The 18900-nt window shown below is 39.9% G+C and overlaps 1 protein-coding gene across 1 annotated transcript in view; it reads left to right on the forward strand.

Annotated features, from left to right (window-relative positions):
* Window positions 1-1275: 1275 nt before the first annotated feature.
* LOC104277190 (caldesmon-like) overlaps window positions 1276-18900 on the forward strand; it is a gene marked incomplete at its 5' end in the record, with an annotated part of 30435 nt that continues 12810 nt past the window's right edge. Inside the window, 7 exon segments of the mRNA XM_009873760.1 lie at window positions 1276-1422; window positions 2677-3673; window positions 4323-4406; window positions 9289-9437; window positions 13196-13315; window positions 13317-13374; window positions 15301-15441. Coding sequence (XP_009872062.1) covers window positions 1276-1422; window positions 2677-3673; window positions 4323-4406; window positions 9289-9437; window positions 13196-13315; window positions 13317-13374; window positions 15301-15441 — 1696 coding nt within the window.

The following is an 18900-nucleotide window of genomic DNA, read 5'->3' on the forward strand; positions in this document are numbered from 1 at the left end:
TGGAGCATAAAAGTAGCAAATCAAATCCTTCAGCTTACTGAGGAGGAAATGTTCTTACAGGTCTGGCAAGTGGCTCAGCCATGCTGGGTTTTTAATTTCCGTTTTCAATTTATAAAGCGAAATCGGGATAATTCAATCTCTGCTGGACCTATACTTTCACCCTTCTTTCAGCAGAGGAGACAAGTTGCACGAGAACAATGTGATCAGAGAGGCCTGGGCCCAAAGAGTTTGATTCGTGACTAAATCAAAATGTTTTAGTTGTTTATAATGCAAAAATATTCCTTGAAATGCAAGCTTTAACTCTATTTGTTTTACTCAGTGCAGAGCTCTTTTTTTCTCTATATGCATGGCTGTACAGCTAACTTAAATGTGTGCTTATGTAGGGAAAGGTGACTTCTTATCCATTAGGTATCAGACCATTGCTGGAAGCAAAGTAAATGAATGTCCTGATGGGGTCTGGCATGTGTTAGCTTCCTATTTCACTTTCCCCATACAAAAAGATATGAGGAATGCAAGCCTTTCCCTTTATCTCACACAGTAACAATGCACCTCAGCAAAGATTTGAATGGGCCGCAGGATTATTAGGATTGTAATGTCTTGCTTTCCTTTTCAAGTGGGATGAAACTAAATGCAATCATCTGTTGGGTTAGACGAACACAATGGGTTCTCAGCCTTAGGCTTTCATCGCAGCAGCGATCTTCTATGATTTGGCCTGGCAGGGCTCCGGGCTCACAAAATATTGTAGGTGTCAGATGTTTGACATTAAGAACCAAGCGCTAGGAGCGGTTGTCATACTTGTGTCTCTCCGCTTTCTAGTCTTTCAATTTTAGAGTACTGTCACCATTTTCAGCATGTGATATTTAGAGAAGGCTAATGAAAAACTCTTTAGCTGAGTCCAATTTCAGTTATGTGGGTTTGAGTGATAGTCTGCTCAGATGCTGCTGTGTGCATTCTGGCAGGATCATGGTGCAGTCTAGCAGAGTGTTTACTCAGCTATAGAGCTGGGCTTTTATGGTCTTGGTATGTTCTAGGAGCAAACTGACATTGCGGTGTGCCTGCTGCCTTTACTATGACTATTTTATCAAGTTCATTTCTGAAAAAGAAAACAAAATCAAACTTTGAAACTATGCATCTCAACTTCACAGCATATTTTCTAAGCAGCATATGGAGCAGCCATGCTTACTGTGTTCCTGTCAGCTGCTTTTTGTAATTTTTCGGTCACGGTGTCCTATATGCTAAACACCTTTTTTTCCTTATACTAATGCTCTGCTGCAGGCTCTCCTACCAGAGAAATGATGATGATGAAGAAGAAGCTGCCAGAGAACGTCGCCGACGGGCTCGACAGGAGAGGCTGAGGCAAAAGGAAGAAGGAGATCTATCAGGAGAAGTAACAGAGAAATCAGAAGTCAATGCCCAAAACAGGTAAACATCTGATGTTGTATACTGACAAGTCAACAGTAATTTTTGTTCAGAGTGGAGAAGTGTCTTAAAGAGGTCTGTTTTGCAACTTAAATTTTAAGCTGAAACTAGTCTACAAGGTGCTAGGTCTGAGGGCTGAACTTCAGTCCCCATCTGGCATTGTCAGCATCATGCAGCTATAAAAAGCAGAAAAGCTTGTGGAGAGGGCCACTACTTGTCACAAGCTGAGTGGGCAGATCAGGTCTTCCAGGTTGTCCATCATTTATTTAGTTACTCATAGTAACAAATAATATACCCAGATTTCCAGTAGCAATAACGCAATTGATAGAGGAGACCAGAAATAAACATTGTGATATTAAGCTAATAGATACTGAGCACAATTAGCCTTCTATTAAAGACAAGGAGAATGGATATAGATAGGAAAATGGCAGTATTTTGGATTGCAGATTATAATATATTTCTACAATAGAGGGAGAAAAAGCTAGGAAGAGAAAGAAATCTACACACAGGAGAATTAAAAATATGAATTTTGAAGAAATCAAAAACCTCTAGGAACTGAGAGCAAGATCCAGTCCAGATACTTACAGGCATTGGGTAACATGTCAGAAATTAGGTGGTGAATTCACTCCATTTTCATTGTCCCTTAACAGAAAGTTGGAACCGTACCCTTAATTGCCAGGCTATTCCTTTATGGACTGTATCTGTGGATGTTGTTGCTGAACAGGAGTAACTTCTTGTTGATAGAGAAGTTCACTGAAGTCAGAAGGTATCTTACTCATGTAGCATCTTCAAAATTTTTTCCTGGTGGGAAGACATATGCCTGAGGCCAAGCTGAAGTGAGCCTTAAAGCAAGCTAAGGTCTTCCAAGTATTTTGCTGTAGAGTAGAGAGAGGGAGGATGAATTTTCCAAGGTTGCTCTTATTTCAGCTGCTCAAAATGTCAGGACTGCTCAGCACCTACTGAGAGGTCAGCAAGACTCCTGGGGACTTCAGTGGCTGTTGGAGCTGGCCTGGAAGGAAACCTTTCCAGGCTCAGATGCTGTGAAACACCACATTCATATACATGTAGAAATGCCAAAATTAATTCCCAGAACCATTTTGCTAAATTTTGAAGCATGCAATCTGTTGTGTTTTCAAACCATAGAATGATATTACAGCAAGCTTTTTTCCTTTTAGAAATAGCATATGTTGCTCCTAGAAAGAGCATATGTTGTTAAAAAGAGACTTTTTTTAATGCAAAATTGTCACTTTTATGTAGTGTGGCAGAAGAGGAAACCAAACGTTCTACAAGCACAAGGGACGCAGATGACGAAGCTGCATTGTTGGAGAGACTGGCAAGACGGGAGGAGAGACGCCAAAAACGTCTGCAGGAAGCCCTGGAACGTCAAAAGGAATTTGACCCCACGATCACAGATGGGAGCTCGTCAGTGCCCAGCAGGAGAGAAGTAAACAATGTGGAAGAAAATGAGACCACAGTGAAAGAGGACAAGGCTGAAACACGTCGAGGACGCTATGAGATTGAGGAAACAGAAACGGTTACCAAATCATACCAAAGGAACAACTGGAGGCAAGATGGGGAAGAAGAGGAAAAAAAAGAAGAAAAAAACAAGGAGGAGGTACAGGCGGAAAAACCAAAGGAGGTCTCCATAGAGGAAAATCAGGTAGATGTGACAGCAGAAAAATCCACAGATAAAGAAGAGGTAGTAGAGACAAAAAATCTAGCTACAAATGCAGAGGAACACAAAGCAGAGAATGATACAAATGCTGTGCTGGACAGGGAACAGAGTATAACTGATACTGCAGACAAAGAAAAGCTTAGGGATGAGGAAAAGGCTGAGGAAGAAAGGAAGGAAGCAGAAGAAAGGCAGAGGTTAAAAGCAGAGGAAGAAAAGAAGGCAGCTGAGGAAAAACAGAAAGCAGAGGAGGAGAAGAGGGCAGCTGAGGAAAGAGAAAAGGCTAAGGCAGAGGAGGAGAAGAGGGCAGCTGAGGAAAGAGAAAAGGCTAAGGCAGAGGAGGAGAAGAGGGCAGCTGAGGAAAGGGAGAGAGCTAAGGCAGAAGAGGAGAAGAGGGCAGCTGAGGAAAGAGCAAGGGCTAAGGCAGAAGAGGAAAAGAGGGCAGCTGAAGAAAAGGCTAAGCTAGAGGCAGAGAAATTAAAGGAAAAAGAAAAGATGGAAGAAAAGAAAATAGAAGATAAACAGGTAAAAGAGAAGAAAGTACAAGAGGAAAAACCTCAAGCAGCTTTCCTAAGAAAACAGGTACAGTAAACATTTTGCACCAAAATAAGACACCTGTGGTTTGTGAGAAATGTAATGCAAGAAAAGAAAAATTAATTGGATTTTCCTCACAGATCTATTCCTGCACTGAAATGACTAATACTTCTGTTCTCTCTCTTGCTCTCACTTAAGAAAATTAAAGTTTCTTACTGCTGCTTACCAATAATGCAGAGTATAACTTGCCTGACCTCACTCCATGATTCAAAGAAAACCTTGCATGTTCAGAACTGAGCATGTTTGGGGTTTTTTTGCTGCCTTTTTTTCTCAGCTGCTATAAACTGACCTAATGCAGTATCACAAGAGGTGGAGGCAGACGTATCTTGGCACAAAATATTATGAGCACCTGGGAAACTGTGTGAGAAATGTGTGTGTTAAATGCAATCACAAACAGGGTCTCTCTGCTGGGACTTGTGAGCATGGTGCCACACGAGGGAGAAAGACCCAGATTGAGGAATGTGGGAATATTTGGAGAGGGTGGAGGGAGCACAACTGCACATGGACATGTGGACACAACAGCATATGATGGAGATGTGGCTGCACACAGGAATGCTACATGAACACAGTGTGGAAAAATGCAAGCAGATGCAATATTTTCGTATTTAAAAATTTTATTAAAAACCCAAAAACAAAGGGGGAAGAAAAAGAGGTTAAAGTGGAAGCTAAAAAGGAAAAGTTACCAGATGAGAAGCTCCCACCTACCTCCAAAAAAGATCAGGTAACTTCTAAATGATTGATTTAAATGTTGTAAGGAAACTCAAGAAAGTAAGGGAGCTATAACAGAAAGTTGCTGGTCCAACAAAGTGCTTAAGTGTGTGTTTCACTTCAAGAACCTGGATAATCCTACTGAAATAAATAGGGATGAAGTTACTTATGTGCTTAAAATGAAGTAAATGCTTAAGTATTTTGTTCTTTTGAGGCTTTAGAACAAATACTTAAGAAAACTCAGTTTGGCCCATAATGCAAGGATGGTTTGCACCCTAGGGATGAATTTTTCAAGACTGTATCAACTAATCACCCTTCCTTGGTTTCCTCCCACTTTACTGTGAACTTTTGCCCTATGACTGAGACCTACTCTTACAATAACAATAATAATAATCTAGGCCCTTTGGCTACCTGACTGCCTTAACTAATGATTTTCTTCAAAACTGCAATGCCCCATGATACAAACTGTGCATACCCAAGATTCTTTTTTTGTTTTAAAGAGAAAGTCTACAAAATTTACTGCATTGCATTTCCACTGTAAACACAGAAGCTGGTGCCATGGTGTTTTACTGTATGGTAAGTAAATAAGATTTGGGGACCATTAATTCTTCAGGCTACAACTGGACACAGGGAGCCATGTTCAATGTAGTGTAGCAACTGTGCTTTTGATTCATTGCAGCAGGTATTGAAATATCCCCTGATTCTAATGAGACATTGAGACTGATCAGGCCCTTGGATGTTTGGACCCATTTGGGTTCAGCCAAGTCTGTGTGGCTTAAAGGGAGTCACGGCACAGTGAACTAGTAATACATGGGTTGCTGCCAGTCCAGCTGCTGGGGAGCGTTGACGGTTGTAGAGGGTCCAACCTAGGGTTCTTAATTGTTGGGTTAGTTTGGAACATTCTATAGATGCTTAGCTCACCCTCAGAGTTACGAGGGCAAATCGTGTCACAAGGTTTTATGTCCAGTTGCCTGGCTTGATCATCCAAAGTATTAGATTTTGAGTAAGATTGAAAAGGCAAAGGAAGAGATGGAGATGGTTAGAAGGGTTTCTAATGATCAGGGAGAGAGATTGGCTATACTAGAATGTTACTCTAGAAAGAGGAAGAGTTAAATGAGACCTAATGGAGATGCCTCAAAATAGTGCACTAGAAAGACTGAACAATCATTCTAAATTAACCCAATTGCAAAAAGCAGAGAAAAGAGCTGTGCAAAAAATAAGGGATAGATTGCATTCAGAGTTCCTCATAAAACAGAATCAGTTTCTAATATTCCCTGTTGCACACAATCTTTGAACATTACATGAAAAAAGGAGGCTGTAACTGACCACAAATATTGACTCTGGGGGGGGACTTGAGACACAACTGTCCTGCTTGTGTTTATGTGGAGCTCAGTCAGCTCTCACTGGAGCTCTCATCATGTGCTTAAACCATAGCCACAAGAGCTAGGGTGTTCCAGGATTATTTAAAAGCGACTTGTGATTTTAGTGTTTCCATTTTTGGATGGTCAAACTGAGACAATTTATGAGAATCCTGCTTTTAGTGCAGTGCTGAATACCAAGGCAGCTGAAAGGTAGATCTTCTGCATGTGTGTCAAGCTGGGCATTCAGAATGTTTTACTCAGGTTTGAAAATCTCAGTTGTTGCTTCTTGGCTTGTGAAGAAAAATTGACAATCTCAGCCTCCAAACAAAATCAAGATCAGGCTCCCATCTCCACTCCTTCCTCCCCTTCAAGGATATACAAATTCAGTGAGGCTTATTTCTGAGCCATATATGCAGTTAAGAGGAAGGCAGTATATCACAAACAAGATCCTGAAAGAATACAGTGTGTCTACATAATCAGATTTTGCTTTTGCATTTGCACAATAGAAGCACATGTCCTTTCTTAATGTGACCAAAACCTGGCCCTCAAAGTTCAGTTTTTGATTAAATTAACAAGCAAAATCTGTCTTCTTTTCTGAACTGCCCCACAAGTTTTGGTTCTCAAAAGTGGCCTGGAAAGTTCATAAGAACAAACTTTCTCATGATGTGAGACTCGTGGTATTTCCTGCTTCCAGTTTGGCTAGACATGCTGCAACATTTGCTTTTCTCATGGTATTTGGGTATGGTAGTTGGCTCTAAATGGAAGCCCTAGACCCAGATGCCCGCAGCTTTTAAGTCACCAAGTAATTGAGCTCAAATAAGGCATCAAGGTTGCCAAATGGCCTCAACCTCGGTAACTGATTCACTGTGGTCTGAAGGTGCTCAAAATCTGGATTTATAAATCTCAGCTCTCAAATATTAGCAGAACACCCTAACAGGAAAGAGGCAGTCTAGAGAAAGAGTAGAATATAAATAAATGAAGTTGGAAATTAGCTAAATATGCTTTTGGTCATTTTTTGTCTTTCTTTGATGGTCAAGATTTGTAAGAGCATGTGAACTGCTTTCAGACTACCCCAACTGCAGGCCATGTAGTCCTTATTACAGAATTCAGCAGAAGCTGAACTAGCTTGTAATTTAGGGAAGCGCTGAGACAAAAGAAAGTAGTTTTCCTGTTGCCTGCCTTTGGAATGATACATAATTGTTACTGCTTCTGTGCTAATCAATTTATGTCGGCATTAAAATTAGTCAGAGAAGGACTGGGCCCAAAAGCTGTGAAATATTTCTGTAATATCTTGTTTTATCATCATTTTGAATAAAGAGGCCAAACTGTATTAATGCTTTTCTCAAATGCAGACACATTGCCATAAATCCCACTGGCTTTGGCAATGTTATTTCCTAATCTGTTATTTTTGAAACTATATTGTTTTAATATTAATTTTTTAAGTTATTTCAATTAAGATGAAAGAGATATGGCCCTCCCCAGAGAACTGCAGTTCATCAGGGAGCTGGAAGTATTGGCTTTTTAATGAGACATAGAAAGGTCTTCATGAAAATCTCAGCAAAGGAAATCCCAACACAGACATCCTGGCACGTGAAATCTTGCAACAATCAACATCACTGGTTTCAGTATCGCCCTGACTGGGGCTGAAGGATTAGGAGTATGCTAACAGGCAGTAGAGGTTTTTTTCTGTGAACATGATCGCTAGCTACAGTCTCACCCAGCTTTGAGAGCACCCGAAAGATGTTGCTGTCTGATGGCATTCATTATGCTCAGTGAATAGCCCTGGTTGTCTCAGCCCAGCTCCTAGAAAACAGAAACCCATTCCTTGAGGCTGCTAGTAATAACAGCCTTGTTTGCTAGCAGTTACAGCATCATGGCCAAAGAATGCACAGCCATGAAAACTGAACTCTCCTCTAGTCCATCAGTGTGTTTCTGCCAGTGCTAAAGCCTGTCGGCAGGAGAGGATGGGGAAAATCTGCCCTGCTGCTGCCTGCTCTCAGGACAGAGCAAATGCTTCTGTGGGTTGTGTCCAACGTCCCTCATCAGTGGCAAATTTCCTCGAGTAGTGTAACCACTCAGTACTCAGTTGTAGTGTGTGCCACCTTGGCTTTGTCATCATATTGGTTTCTGTGAACAAGCAAACTGGCCTCAGGTTAAGTCAGAGGCTGGCTTCGGGACTTCACTCAGCAGCTTAATTCAGTGCTTTAGGAGGCTCTTGACTTTGAAGACCCTGAACTCGTCCTTTATTGATAAAGATATTCAACCTCCAGAAGTCCTTCTTTGATGAGGAAGGATATAAATTTGATTTGATTTGGGGCTGGGAGTATGTATTAGGATTTTTATTTCAGGGTGCAGGTTAGAACAGCATAAAAGCAGTTGTGTGGCAGATAGGACTGTTATGGAAGTTCCTTTTCTTTCTACTTAGCAAATGCGGTGGCAACAGACTTTCAAGGGACAAAAGTTTTTTTTTCTAAAGGTCTTCACATGAATTTTTCACAGAAGTATTTCTTGCTTGCCAGCAAGAATCTTCCTTCAACATGATGGAGCGGGAAAAAAAAATAGAATATTTTGGAGGTAAATGTTTCATCTGCTCCTGTTGGAAGTTTATTTAGGTTGGTATTCTGACTGACTGAATTCTACCTAAGGATAAAGAACTTAAATAAGTCCATATCTTCCTCCTCTTATCAGCATCTAGCCATGACTCAGCATGCTGAGTATGTGGTATTGATAAATACTTTAAGCTCATAACTCTGAAGGAATACTGGAGAGTGAAATCCATGCACTAAGTATACTTGATTACTGTTACGCATTCTAGGACAAAGCTTTGTAATGACAAAGTGTTTCTGGAGAGAACATTTGCTTCTTCATAGGATTAAATATTCATAACAGATAGTGTTATCAGCCCCTGGTAGTTTTGCGCTTTTTGTCAGAAAAAGTCTTACTCTGATATAAAGATAACTTTGTGTTTTGGTCATTGTTTTTGCCATACTGAATTATCCGTCTGCTGTGACACTGGAAAGAGCATGAAATTTGTCAGGTAAACTTGACAGTTGGTGAAGGTTATGCATTATTACTGTTTCACGAATGCCCTAAACTTTGTACCAAGAATATATCAACAGAACTAATCCCAAAGAATCTGGAGCCCAGAATCTTAATAGGCAACAGGTGAATGATGCTGCAGCAGGAGGGAAGAAGTTTAGGGTGCTTCAGCGGGGTGCAGTTGCAGAATGAAATGATGTGGTAGCGCAGTCCCACGGCCACAACAAATTTTCACGGAAGACTCGTAAATTTATTCAAGATGTTGTCATCTTAAATTCAGATTAGGACAGCAAGAATGGCATTTGGTCACAGTTTAGAGTTTTACAGACTAATTCTGCCATAAAACACATAAACATTTGAAGACGGTTGCTTAGTTAATCATTAATACCAAGAAGTCTGTGTTCCTCAGCTGTTATTTTGAATGTCTCATTCTGACTTCTTTTTGTCTGTTTGTTTCTTGTTTTTGCTCTACGATTCACGCTATCTCCTGAGCAGGTAAAAGATGACAAGGATAAAGGAAAAGCACCCAAAGAGGAAATGAAAAGTGTCTGGGATCATAAGAAGGGAGTTCCTGAACAAAAGACACAGAACGGAGAACGTGAACTCTCTGCCCCCAAACTTAAATCTACTGAGAATGCCTTTGGGTAAGTTCAAGCAAGCACTGGGCTTACTTGTGTTATAGGAGAGCAGGGGGCCATCACTGGGTCTCTGCTCAATAGCCTTTTATCACCTAAGTAGAACACTTGGGTTGGCAACACCAGCAGAGATGTTCATTGAGCTATAGGCATGAATCAATGCTCTTGGCCTATTTTCTAATGAAATGGACCCACACTGTTGCAGTACCAAAATGAAGTACAGAGAGCAGATATAAATAGCCTTGCTACCTCAGTAGAGAGAAGTGGCTTATTTGTGCTCTGCTGGGTCTTTATTTCCTGGAAGAATATTTATTTGTAATATCTGCATAGAGACTGATAATGACAACAGCCCAAATTTCATGTTCTATATTTTATAAGTTAGATCTCTACCTTTACGGAAGTAACCTATTTCCAAATTTCTAGTGAAAAGTTTATTAAAAAAGGATTCTGCCGGCTAAGGGGAAGGGATACCTGAAACAGAGCCGAAGTTCTTCATTTTAGCAGAAAACCGGGAATGAATAGATTAGAAATCTAACCTTTTTTTTTCCTACTGCACCTCTTTTCCTCTTTCACTTTGACACAAGCAAAGAAAAGGTTAAGCTCTCCAGGCACTTTGAGAAATCTGTGCATGGCAGATGAGATTTGCTCCTGTATCTCAGCATTCCCCGCATCGTTCTTCCAGTAAAAAACAAACTTTCTCAAAATAAAATGCAGTTCAAAAGTCTCTGGAGACACCCCAACCAAAGGCCAAAAGACAGACAAAGATGGACATGGAATAGCAGGAAATCGGCCTTGCTCAGGGCTGTCCTGCCTCATGACTAGGGTCACATCATCAATAACATGAGAATGGTTTTCTAAAAATATTTTCGTTGTGTTTTCATTTGCTTTACTTCCTGTGGGAGACAGGCCTTAGTGGCAACATGTAGATCTGAGTTTCCACTAGCTTTTTTTCTTTTTCTGTTTTTCTTCCACTATTTCCCAATGTGGGAAGAATCCTGTTTAACAACCTTTTATCAGCTCAGTAAGAGACTTGAGTTGGCAATATCAGCAGGGGCTCCGGTGTTCATTGGATAGTTAGGTATGACTTAAGTCTCTTGGCCTATTTTCTAATGAACTGCCCCCACATTGTTGGGCTTTGTCTGGAACTGTCTTTCTTCTTGTTCTTACATGAACGTATCAGACACTAGTTAGGAAGCCTATAACTTGGCTAACTCTCAGTGGTGAGGACTGGGAATAAAACAGGGTCGTGGAGGTTAAAGAAAATCCTAATCTGTGTGTTGTTTGTGTACTTCAGTCCATAAGAGAAATACAGAATAAAACCCCATTTTATGGCTTCCCTTTCCCATCTACCCTCCCACTTGCTTTCCTCCCTATTCTCATACAGGACTGCAAAAGTCCTAAATATGATGTAATATATTTTTTCACATTGTTCTGACATTTTTGGCCTCCACAGACCACTTCTTTCCTTTTTCTCCTTTGTCTGAAAACTGGCAACAAATTTCATTTCTTAGCACCAAAGAGGTGCTTGTTAAACTCTTCCTTCACTCAGCATCTCAGGATTTATTTTCTAACAATGATAGTAGGGAACAGAGATTCCCAGAATCTGTTGAAAACAGAGGAGTTTGGGAGGCAGAGGAGAATAAGGAGAATTAGTGCCACTTCATTGTTTGCTATTTTGGAATATGCAGAACAAGTAGGAAAAGCCCTGTAAGCTGCCTGAGAATAAAATAAGCTAGAAAATTTAAATGTCCTCATTTTTAAGGAAAACAAAATATTCACCTGAGGTCTCCAAACATTTTAAGATTAAACTCTAACCTTTGCTTTTATCAGTGAAAAGATGAGAGTAGCCGTTAATTTCATTGAGGCTATATGTGCTGAGGTTACTGAGGACTAACCTTTGTTCTGGGTTGATATAAGCCGGAGTGGCTATTTATTAAGAGAATCTTGGCAAATGTTATGTTCTTAGTTCTCTTACTGCTGGGGACTAACTATTTTTCCTTGCCAGGGATATCATTATGTCTATCAGAAGTGACCTCTTGCATTTTCCTTAGGCCCAAAGCTTGCAGGTCTGGGTGGGCTGGCAAAACAGACTTCAGAGACCAAGAGGCAAAAAACCAAATCAACCAACCAAGCAAGCACAGATGAAGTATGGCATCTGAATTCTTATAATGTTTTTTAATGTTACAATTCCTAAATCATGAGTGCTGTGCTAGAACTGAATTTCATCCAATTTGGTGAAACCTTGTGGAAGCAGAGAACGCTGTCTTAGTAGATTCTCCTGTAATATTGAAACCACAGATAATTCAGTGCAAATTCAACAGCCTATTTTATATGGTTACTCCATCCTGATGGAGACAGAAAGTGAATGTAATTACAGATTTTTTTCTAAAAACTTCCCACTCCGTCTGAATGAAGAGCGCCTTTGCAAGATTGGGTGTTGTTCACCGAATAGCAAATTTATATGATATTTTTCTTCATGTTGTCATCTCGAATCTGATAGTCTATAACAATTACTGTTATTATTATTGGAATGCTTGATTTATACTTGCTTCTGGCATTATACTTTGCAACACTCTAATTGCATTAATGAAGCTGTTAATATCCAACATGTTAAAATGCCAAAAGAATAGAGCAGGAAGGTTTTTTTAAAAAAATCTGCAATTACATTCACTTTTTGTCTTTTGTGAATAGCACACTTAAGTACCTATCTTCTTGTCAGCAGTAATATTAAGTGCACTCAGGGAGCTGACATTTGTCTAAATACTGATGTGGTAATTGCTTAACTAAGCGATGCTGTCTGACTCTGGTGAAAGTATAAACTTCATCTATGCAAATTCTTTACGGGTGTTTTTGGTATTCTTTCTTTCTGTCTTATATATTACAGCTTGCTGGAAAGCTTCTGGTTTTCTACTTTGAGCAGTCATACTTTCCATGGAAAAAGTCAGCAAAAGATTTGATGAACATTTCTGTTCATATAGGCTGGGAGAGTTAAAGTGATAAGTGTTATACATGAGATGGGAACCTTTTTAGGTCTTTAAAATACTATTAAAGCTATAAGATTCTCCCCCCTCTCTTGTCCCCTTCTGTGTTCCCCAAGTCAAGTAATTTGTTCTGTTCCCAAAGTCTTTTTCTAGAGTGTTTGTAAAAATACTTGTCTTTGAAAGCAAAGGCTTAGTACATCTTCTGTTACACACAACATAGCATAATATTTTTGCCCTGAGGTTTTAATATGTAGTTTTATATAATCTAAAATCAACAGAGGGAAGTTAGTTATGGCTTTTCATTTCTTTGTTTTCTGTATGAAGTATAAGGATACTATTGGAAATCTTTCCTCTGCACACAAACTGCAGAGCGGAGGTGTGAATTAACAGTTTACTGTATACCTTGGAGATGCTGATGAGATACGATACCTCTTGCTGATGCTACAGGAGATGTTAAATATTTCAAGCTCAGTTACTGAATTCTCTTAAAAATGGAGCTGGTCTGAGTTCCCAAACAGTTTAGTGCAGCTCCTTTACCCACAAGCACATGAGATTCCTTCCTCACTGGCAGTGGATGGGAGAGGTGGTCCTTGTAGTATCCCAGCCTACTAACTCCTAATGAAAATACTTCGGGCCTGTCATAGTTTGCAAGGAGCAAAAGGTCTCATAAAGCAATATCTCTGGCTGCCAGGCTCTCATGTTGCTGCTGAGTGTTTGGCAGTTGGTGGCTCTGGCCAAGAAGGGAAAACCCATGGCGCATCATCTTCTCTTTCAATTCTTTCCCAGTCGCTCCAATTTGAAAGGGACTGCAAATACTGAGGAAACAAAGGCGGAGTTGGAGAAGCTGAAGGAGAAGCAGCAAGAGGCAGCAGCAGAGCTGGATGAACTGAAGAAAAGGCGGGAAAAAGGAAGAAGAGGAGCAGAAGAAGAAGCAGGAGGAGGCTGAAAGAAAAGCCAGAGAGGAGGTCAGTGTAAAATCTGAAGTATTGAACTGTGGTTTTAGTCTCTTATTGTTACTGTTTTACTTCCACTAGCCTTGCATTAGTTGATAACTCTTTATAGCAGTGTCTGCACAGACACTTTTAGGCAAAGAAGTTGGTGAGGCTGGAGGTCAATGGGTCTATATTTAACAAAAGGGCAGAATGAGACCACAGGGGACTGACTCATAGGTGAAGAAGGATCATGCGACAAGGAAGGCAAGATAGAATCATAGAATCATAGAACAATTCAGGTTGGAAAAGACCCTTGGGATCATCGAGTCCAACCATTGACCCTACACTACAAGTTCACCCGTAAACCATATCACCCAACACCACATCTAAATGACACTTGAACACATCCAGGGATGGCGACTCAACCACCTCCCTAGGCAGTCTGTTCCAGTTTCTGACCACTCTTTCTGTGAAGAATTTCTTCCTAATGTCCAGTCTAAACTTGACCTGTTGCAACTTGAAACCATTGCCCCTGATTCTGTCCCTAATTACCTGTGAGAAGAGACCAGCACTAACCTCTCTACAATGTCTTTTCAAGGAATTGTAGAGATCAAGACCAAACATACAGGCCAAAGTGTGCTTCTCCTTCTTCGCTCTGATGTTGCTGTGTGAGGAATTGTCATGACTTTGCTTCAGATTGCACCCTTTATCCAGACCCTCTGGGTTGCGTGCTTTTCTGGGCATCGATGATTCTTAGTGTCTGTCAGGAGATGATCTGTCACCTTGATTTCAAATATGCTACCCAGCATTGAAATCGCCCCATTTTCCAATCTTCAGATTTAACTAAACATAGGTGTTTTAGTGAGGAGCCAAGGTAAAACATGCAGTCACCCAGCGTAGAAAGAAGTGTTACAGTTCTAGTCTCGGGAAAGACAGGGCACTTATGCACATGTTCGTCAGCCAGGATTTCATTTGAGATGGTTGTGAATTTTTTATCTTCTTGGGAATATGAAATGTTGAGAACAGTGTTATAGCCACAGAGATTTTTATTTATTTTGGGTGTCTTTTTGACGTTAGCAGATTGAATTACAAAGTGCATTTCAACATCCGTCTGCTGCAGATGAGCTGGAACGCCAGTGCTATATATAGTTGTGATGGGCTCGATCTCATTAGGAAGATATTCTTGTCTATTTAAATATTGAGTGCCCAAGCACATCTGTTTGCTTGTACTTCCTCTTCCAAAGGACTCTATAAATAGGGTTTCCAAATCTCTGGTGCATCATTTAGGAATCTTAGTTGTTTGGAAAACAAATGGTAGATTAATAATAGTGTTTGGCAGCTAAATACCCATTGCTTTAACATACAAGCTCTTTACAGTAGAACTCAATAGATGCTGAGATTGCACAATACTTTTCTGGTCAGACCCTGACGACCGGTGCTAACAATGGTTTGCTTTGAGGGCTTCTGGTTTGACTTGTAACTTGTAAAGTGAAAACTCTTGTTACCTCTTTGAAGGAAAAAACTGTCAGCATTTAATCTTCACTTTTGATGGGAACCTATTAAATTTTCCTTGTGAAGTATCAATTTTTACACAAGTGCCAGAGTAGATGGACAGAAGTACAGTACAAAGATGATACATGAGAATACAAAGAAACTGAATTTGAGTATTTTTATAAATGTGCTTTTTCCTCTCTTTATGTGACACTATATGGCAACAAATCTGGTGACCTCACTACAAGGAGACACTAAACCAGCACAGACCAGCTGTCTTCCCTGAAACCTTAACTCTTGAGCTGGATTAGCAGCAATACGTTGCTAGATTTCAGAGAGGCCACCAAACTTTTCTGGCTGGCATAAAAATCTGATCTTAAAAGATCTGGCAAATATTTGCAGGGCTGCAAAGCCCTGTAATGGTGGTGTAATTTCTGAAAGAATAAATGATTTTTTGTATTTTTTAAGGAGGAAAAGAGGAGGATGAAGGAGGAAATTGAAAGGAGAAGGGCTGAAGCTGCTGAGAAACGTCAAAGGATGCCAGAAGACGGCGTATCTGAAGACAAGAAGCCGTTTAAATGTTTCAGTCCTAAAGGTTCATCTCTCAAGGTAACCTCCCCACTAACATCTATACAGTATGTAAAAAGTAATAGGAGTCGCAGTCCAAACCAACAACCAGAATCAAAAGCAGTGAGGAAATACTCAAAATCCCACCTGGGACAATGCTCTGAAATAGACCTCAGCCTGAAATCCTTCGCTGAAAGACTTCATTCATTGAAATGCTTGAAAATAAGAGATCGTTTCTAAAAATAGAGTCTAGACTTGGACTTACCTGTTCTTGTTGATGAAAAACATGCCAAAGAATCTTCCCCTTCAAGAAAACAATATTTTGGAAACTCAGAATTGTATTACTGTGTTGATTTTCGGTGCTGGCTTACTACAGGAATACTTTGTGAACTGGAGTAGATAAAGATCACAAATGTTCTGTCTCTCCTTCTACATCCACAATTACTTCCTTCCTTGCCAGATTACTTTGTCTTTAAGCATATTCAACCTAATCATCATTAACTGAACCTGCCCCATATGGGAATTCTAGCTTAGGTATAATTCCCCTAAAAATAACATCTAGAAGTACTGGGCCGGATTTCATTTTCTTATGTAACAGGGCAAGAAACCCCAACAACCTTCTGTTGCTGCAGGAATTTCTAAGTGGTCTTCTGTGGCCTATATTATATTGGAAGTCAGATAAATCAATTAAATTGCCTTTCACCATGGAAGAGGAATCTTGGCCCTACTTAAATTATTGGGAACTTTATTTTGATATTCAGTCCAGTTGCTTTCTCAGCTTAAATTCAGTATTAATTGTTTTCAACTATCTTCTCTCATTTTACATCATTAGTAGTTTAGAGAATCAAAAATGTTTGTGAAAAAGGCCTTGTAGTGGGCACCAGGAGAGAAAAGAGTGAGGGAGGAAGTTGTCAGGTAGGAACTCATTGAACCACGAAGTGTATCTTGATGGTATTAAGAGCTCTGTTTGTTGAGTGACAAACTGCATTTGGCCAAAATTACATTTCCACTCACAGAGAGGTACACTTTGAACCAATTTGGTGCTTCAGCCTTGTACTCTTATGGGTCCAGTTCTAGCAAATACCGTGTCCAAATGCTTTTGGCTGGATTTGTCTTTGACTTCTCAGCTACATTTTAACCTGAAATACAAATACAGAATACATACAACTGTAAATGAAGATTGCCAGCCTTCGCAACTTGCTCCTGTCACATAAACTTGATCTTGCCATTTTGGTTGCAGAAGAGCATGTCAATAACAGACGCTATAAATTTACAATTTCTTCTCAGCCCTCCCCGGAGGGCTTTGTCTTCTTCTTTCTGTTTATTGAGATGCTTTTTATGACATATATTTGGAGCTCTAGTTCACTGATGACTCACAAGAGAGGAAATTATATTTGAAAACACATAATAGAAAGATATAGATCACAATTTTAGGGAGAGTAGGAAAAAACACTGTATTTGATAGGAGGTTAATAGCTTTCAGAGAACTTTTGGACTTATGCTATGCTGCTCTACTCAGTGTATTTTTAGAGGAAAACTGGATTTTTCCAAATACCATTGAACATCAAAGGTTTGCCTTTTTTTTTACTATGATAATTGCTGCTGGTTTTATTGGCTTGTTAGGTAGAAGATATTTGTTACAAAAACTGATATATGCAACTCTGTACACATTTTTCTCTTTCTCTGTTTCTCTTTCTGAGAAATTGGTGATACTGTACATATTCCAGGCCTGTGTCTGTGGGTGGCCGAAGCAGACCCGTAATGCTGTTCAACTTCACACCCTGGGCTGTTTCTTGCCCTTCTGTAGTCAATAGCTGAGGACAATAATCTCATTTCAACAACCTGATGTCAAATTTGATGTCAAACTCTGGTTTTTAGAAAACAGTGTATATTGTTACTTTTCATTTTGACCGACTTCTCAAGCTTGCCTAATCTAGTTGGTACACAGCTTTCTCATTGTCTCATGTTATGCACAGCCCAGGTTATCTTTTGACTTGTTAAAACATCTGGCAAATATTTTCTGCCTTGATGAATGTATCTGTCCTGAGTTATGTTAAAACACTAAATGCACAATTCTGGGTTAAAATTAATAATGAAAAAAGTAGGGCTCAGTATTAAAATACTGTATGATAGATGTGCACGTTCTGACTTCTAGATCACAATATGGCAAAGCATCTTTTTCTCCTTCCTTGTCCTTCCTGATGTGATAAACTTTTGGAAAAAAATAAAGAAGTTCCTGGGAGTGACATATGTGAGGAAATTAAGGCATGCTGTTTACCAAATGAACCACAGGAACAAGGGAAAATAGTGTGGTGTATTACCACCTTATGGACACTGCTTTATTCATCAGGCAGGGCATGGACTAGCGTGACATGCAGACACAGAATTGAGAGACCAAGATGTGCTACTCATCTCTGTGTATTAAATGGTTCATGGATGCACATTTAGAAATGTATGTATACAAATACGAGCAAATTATATGTACGTGCTTATATTTAGAAAGAACTACTATGATTATCTAGTCTGGCCTCTAATAAATCATAGCCTATACAGTGTTGACCACTCCTGTTGTTTCAACTGTTAAATACAGTATTTTCCTGAAACGTGAGACACTGCTTCAACAGAACTGCTACAGCAGAGTGGAGTCCCTCCAGTGATAGCACAGGAGCTGGTCCTTTTTGAAGGAACAGCAAAGAAGTAACATACAAAGTAAATACAGGCCAAGTTCATCACTAGATAGACAGAAGCAGCTCGGATTTCCCAGGATTGGTGGAATTCCTGTGGGTGGTACAAGAAGTATCAAACCTCTGTTCAAGCTTTACCCTCTCTCTTGCATTTGTTTGTGGGGTTTTTTTTTGTAAGGACAAAGATTGGAACAATCTCTGCTGCTTTCGTGTCCCACTCTACTTCATGCTTTTCCTAGTCTAGTTTATACAAATGGTGCTGCAGTATATGAATGAGATTTCCTGCATAATCTTTACTAATTTTCCTTTTTAGACAAGTTCATTCCTCATATTTTCTTTGGGAAGAAGTGTTACTGACTTTTTGTATAACTATTCTCTAGGTTAATCAGGAGAGAACAGGATATTTCAGTACTAAGTCTCCTCTTGGGGGTGAGCTCCACCACTACAGAAATGCAAAAGAATTAGACACTGAGGGGAAGAAGCAATGGCAGGAGCCTGAGAGCCTGGGACAGCTACTGTCTTTGTAGAAAATTTCTCCAGGGAAATATGGGCTGATGTCGTAGACTGCACTCTCTGCAAGGCAATGAAGATAAGACTTTTCAGGGCTTGAGGTGTTGTTTTTTTCTACTTTCCTTAAAGACCTGTCTCGTCTTATCTTATTATTGCTCTCAGTACCTGATAGTTGGAGGAGTGACTAGACAATCGATCCTTCCTAGATTAGCCACTCTTGCAGCAGAGGGAAGAGTGGTAAGAACAGGATTTGTGGTATTTGTTTTTCCCCCTTCTTTGATGCTGATGACAGCATTTTAGTTCAGCA

The sequence above is a fragment of the Apaloderma vittatum genome, unplaced genomic scaffold (genome assembly GCF_000703405.1).
Source record: "Apaloderma vittatum isolate BGI_N311 unplaced genomic scaffold, ASM70340v1 scaffold5367, whole genome shotgun sequence".
NCBI classification, from domain to species: Eukaryota; Metazoa; Chordata; class Aves; order Trogoniformes; family Trogonidae; genus Apaloderma; species Apaloderma vittatum.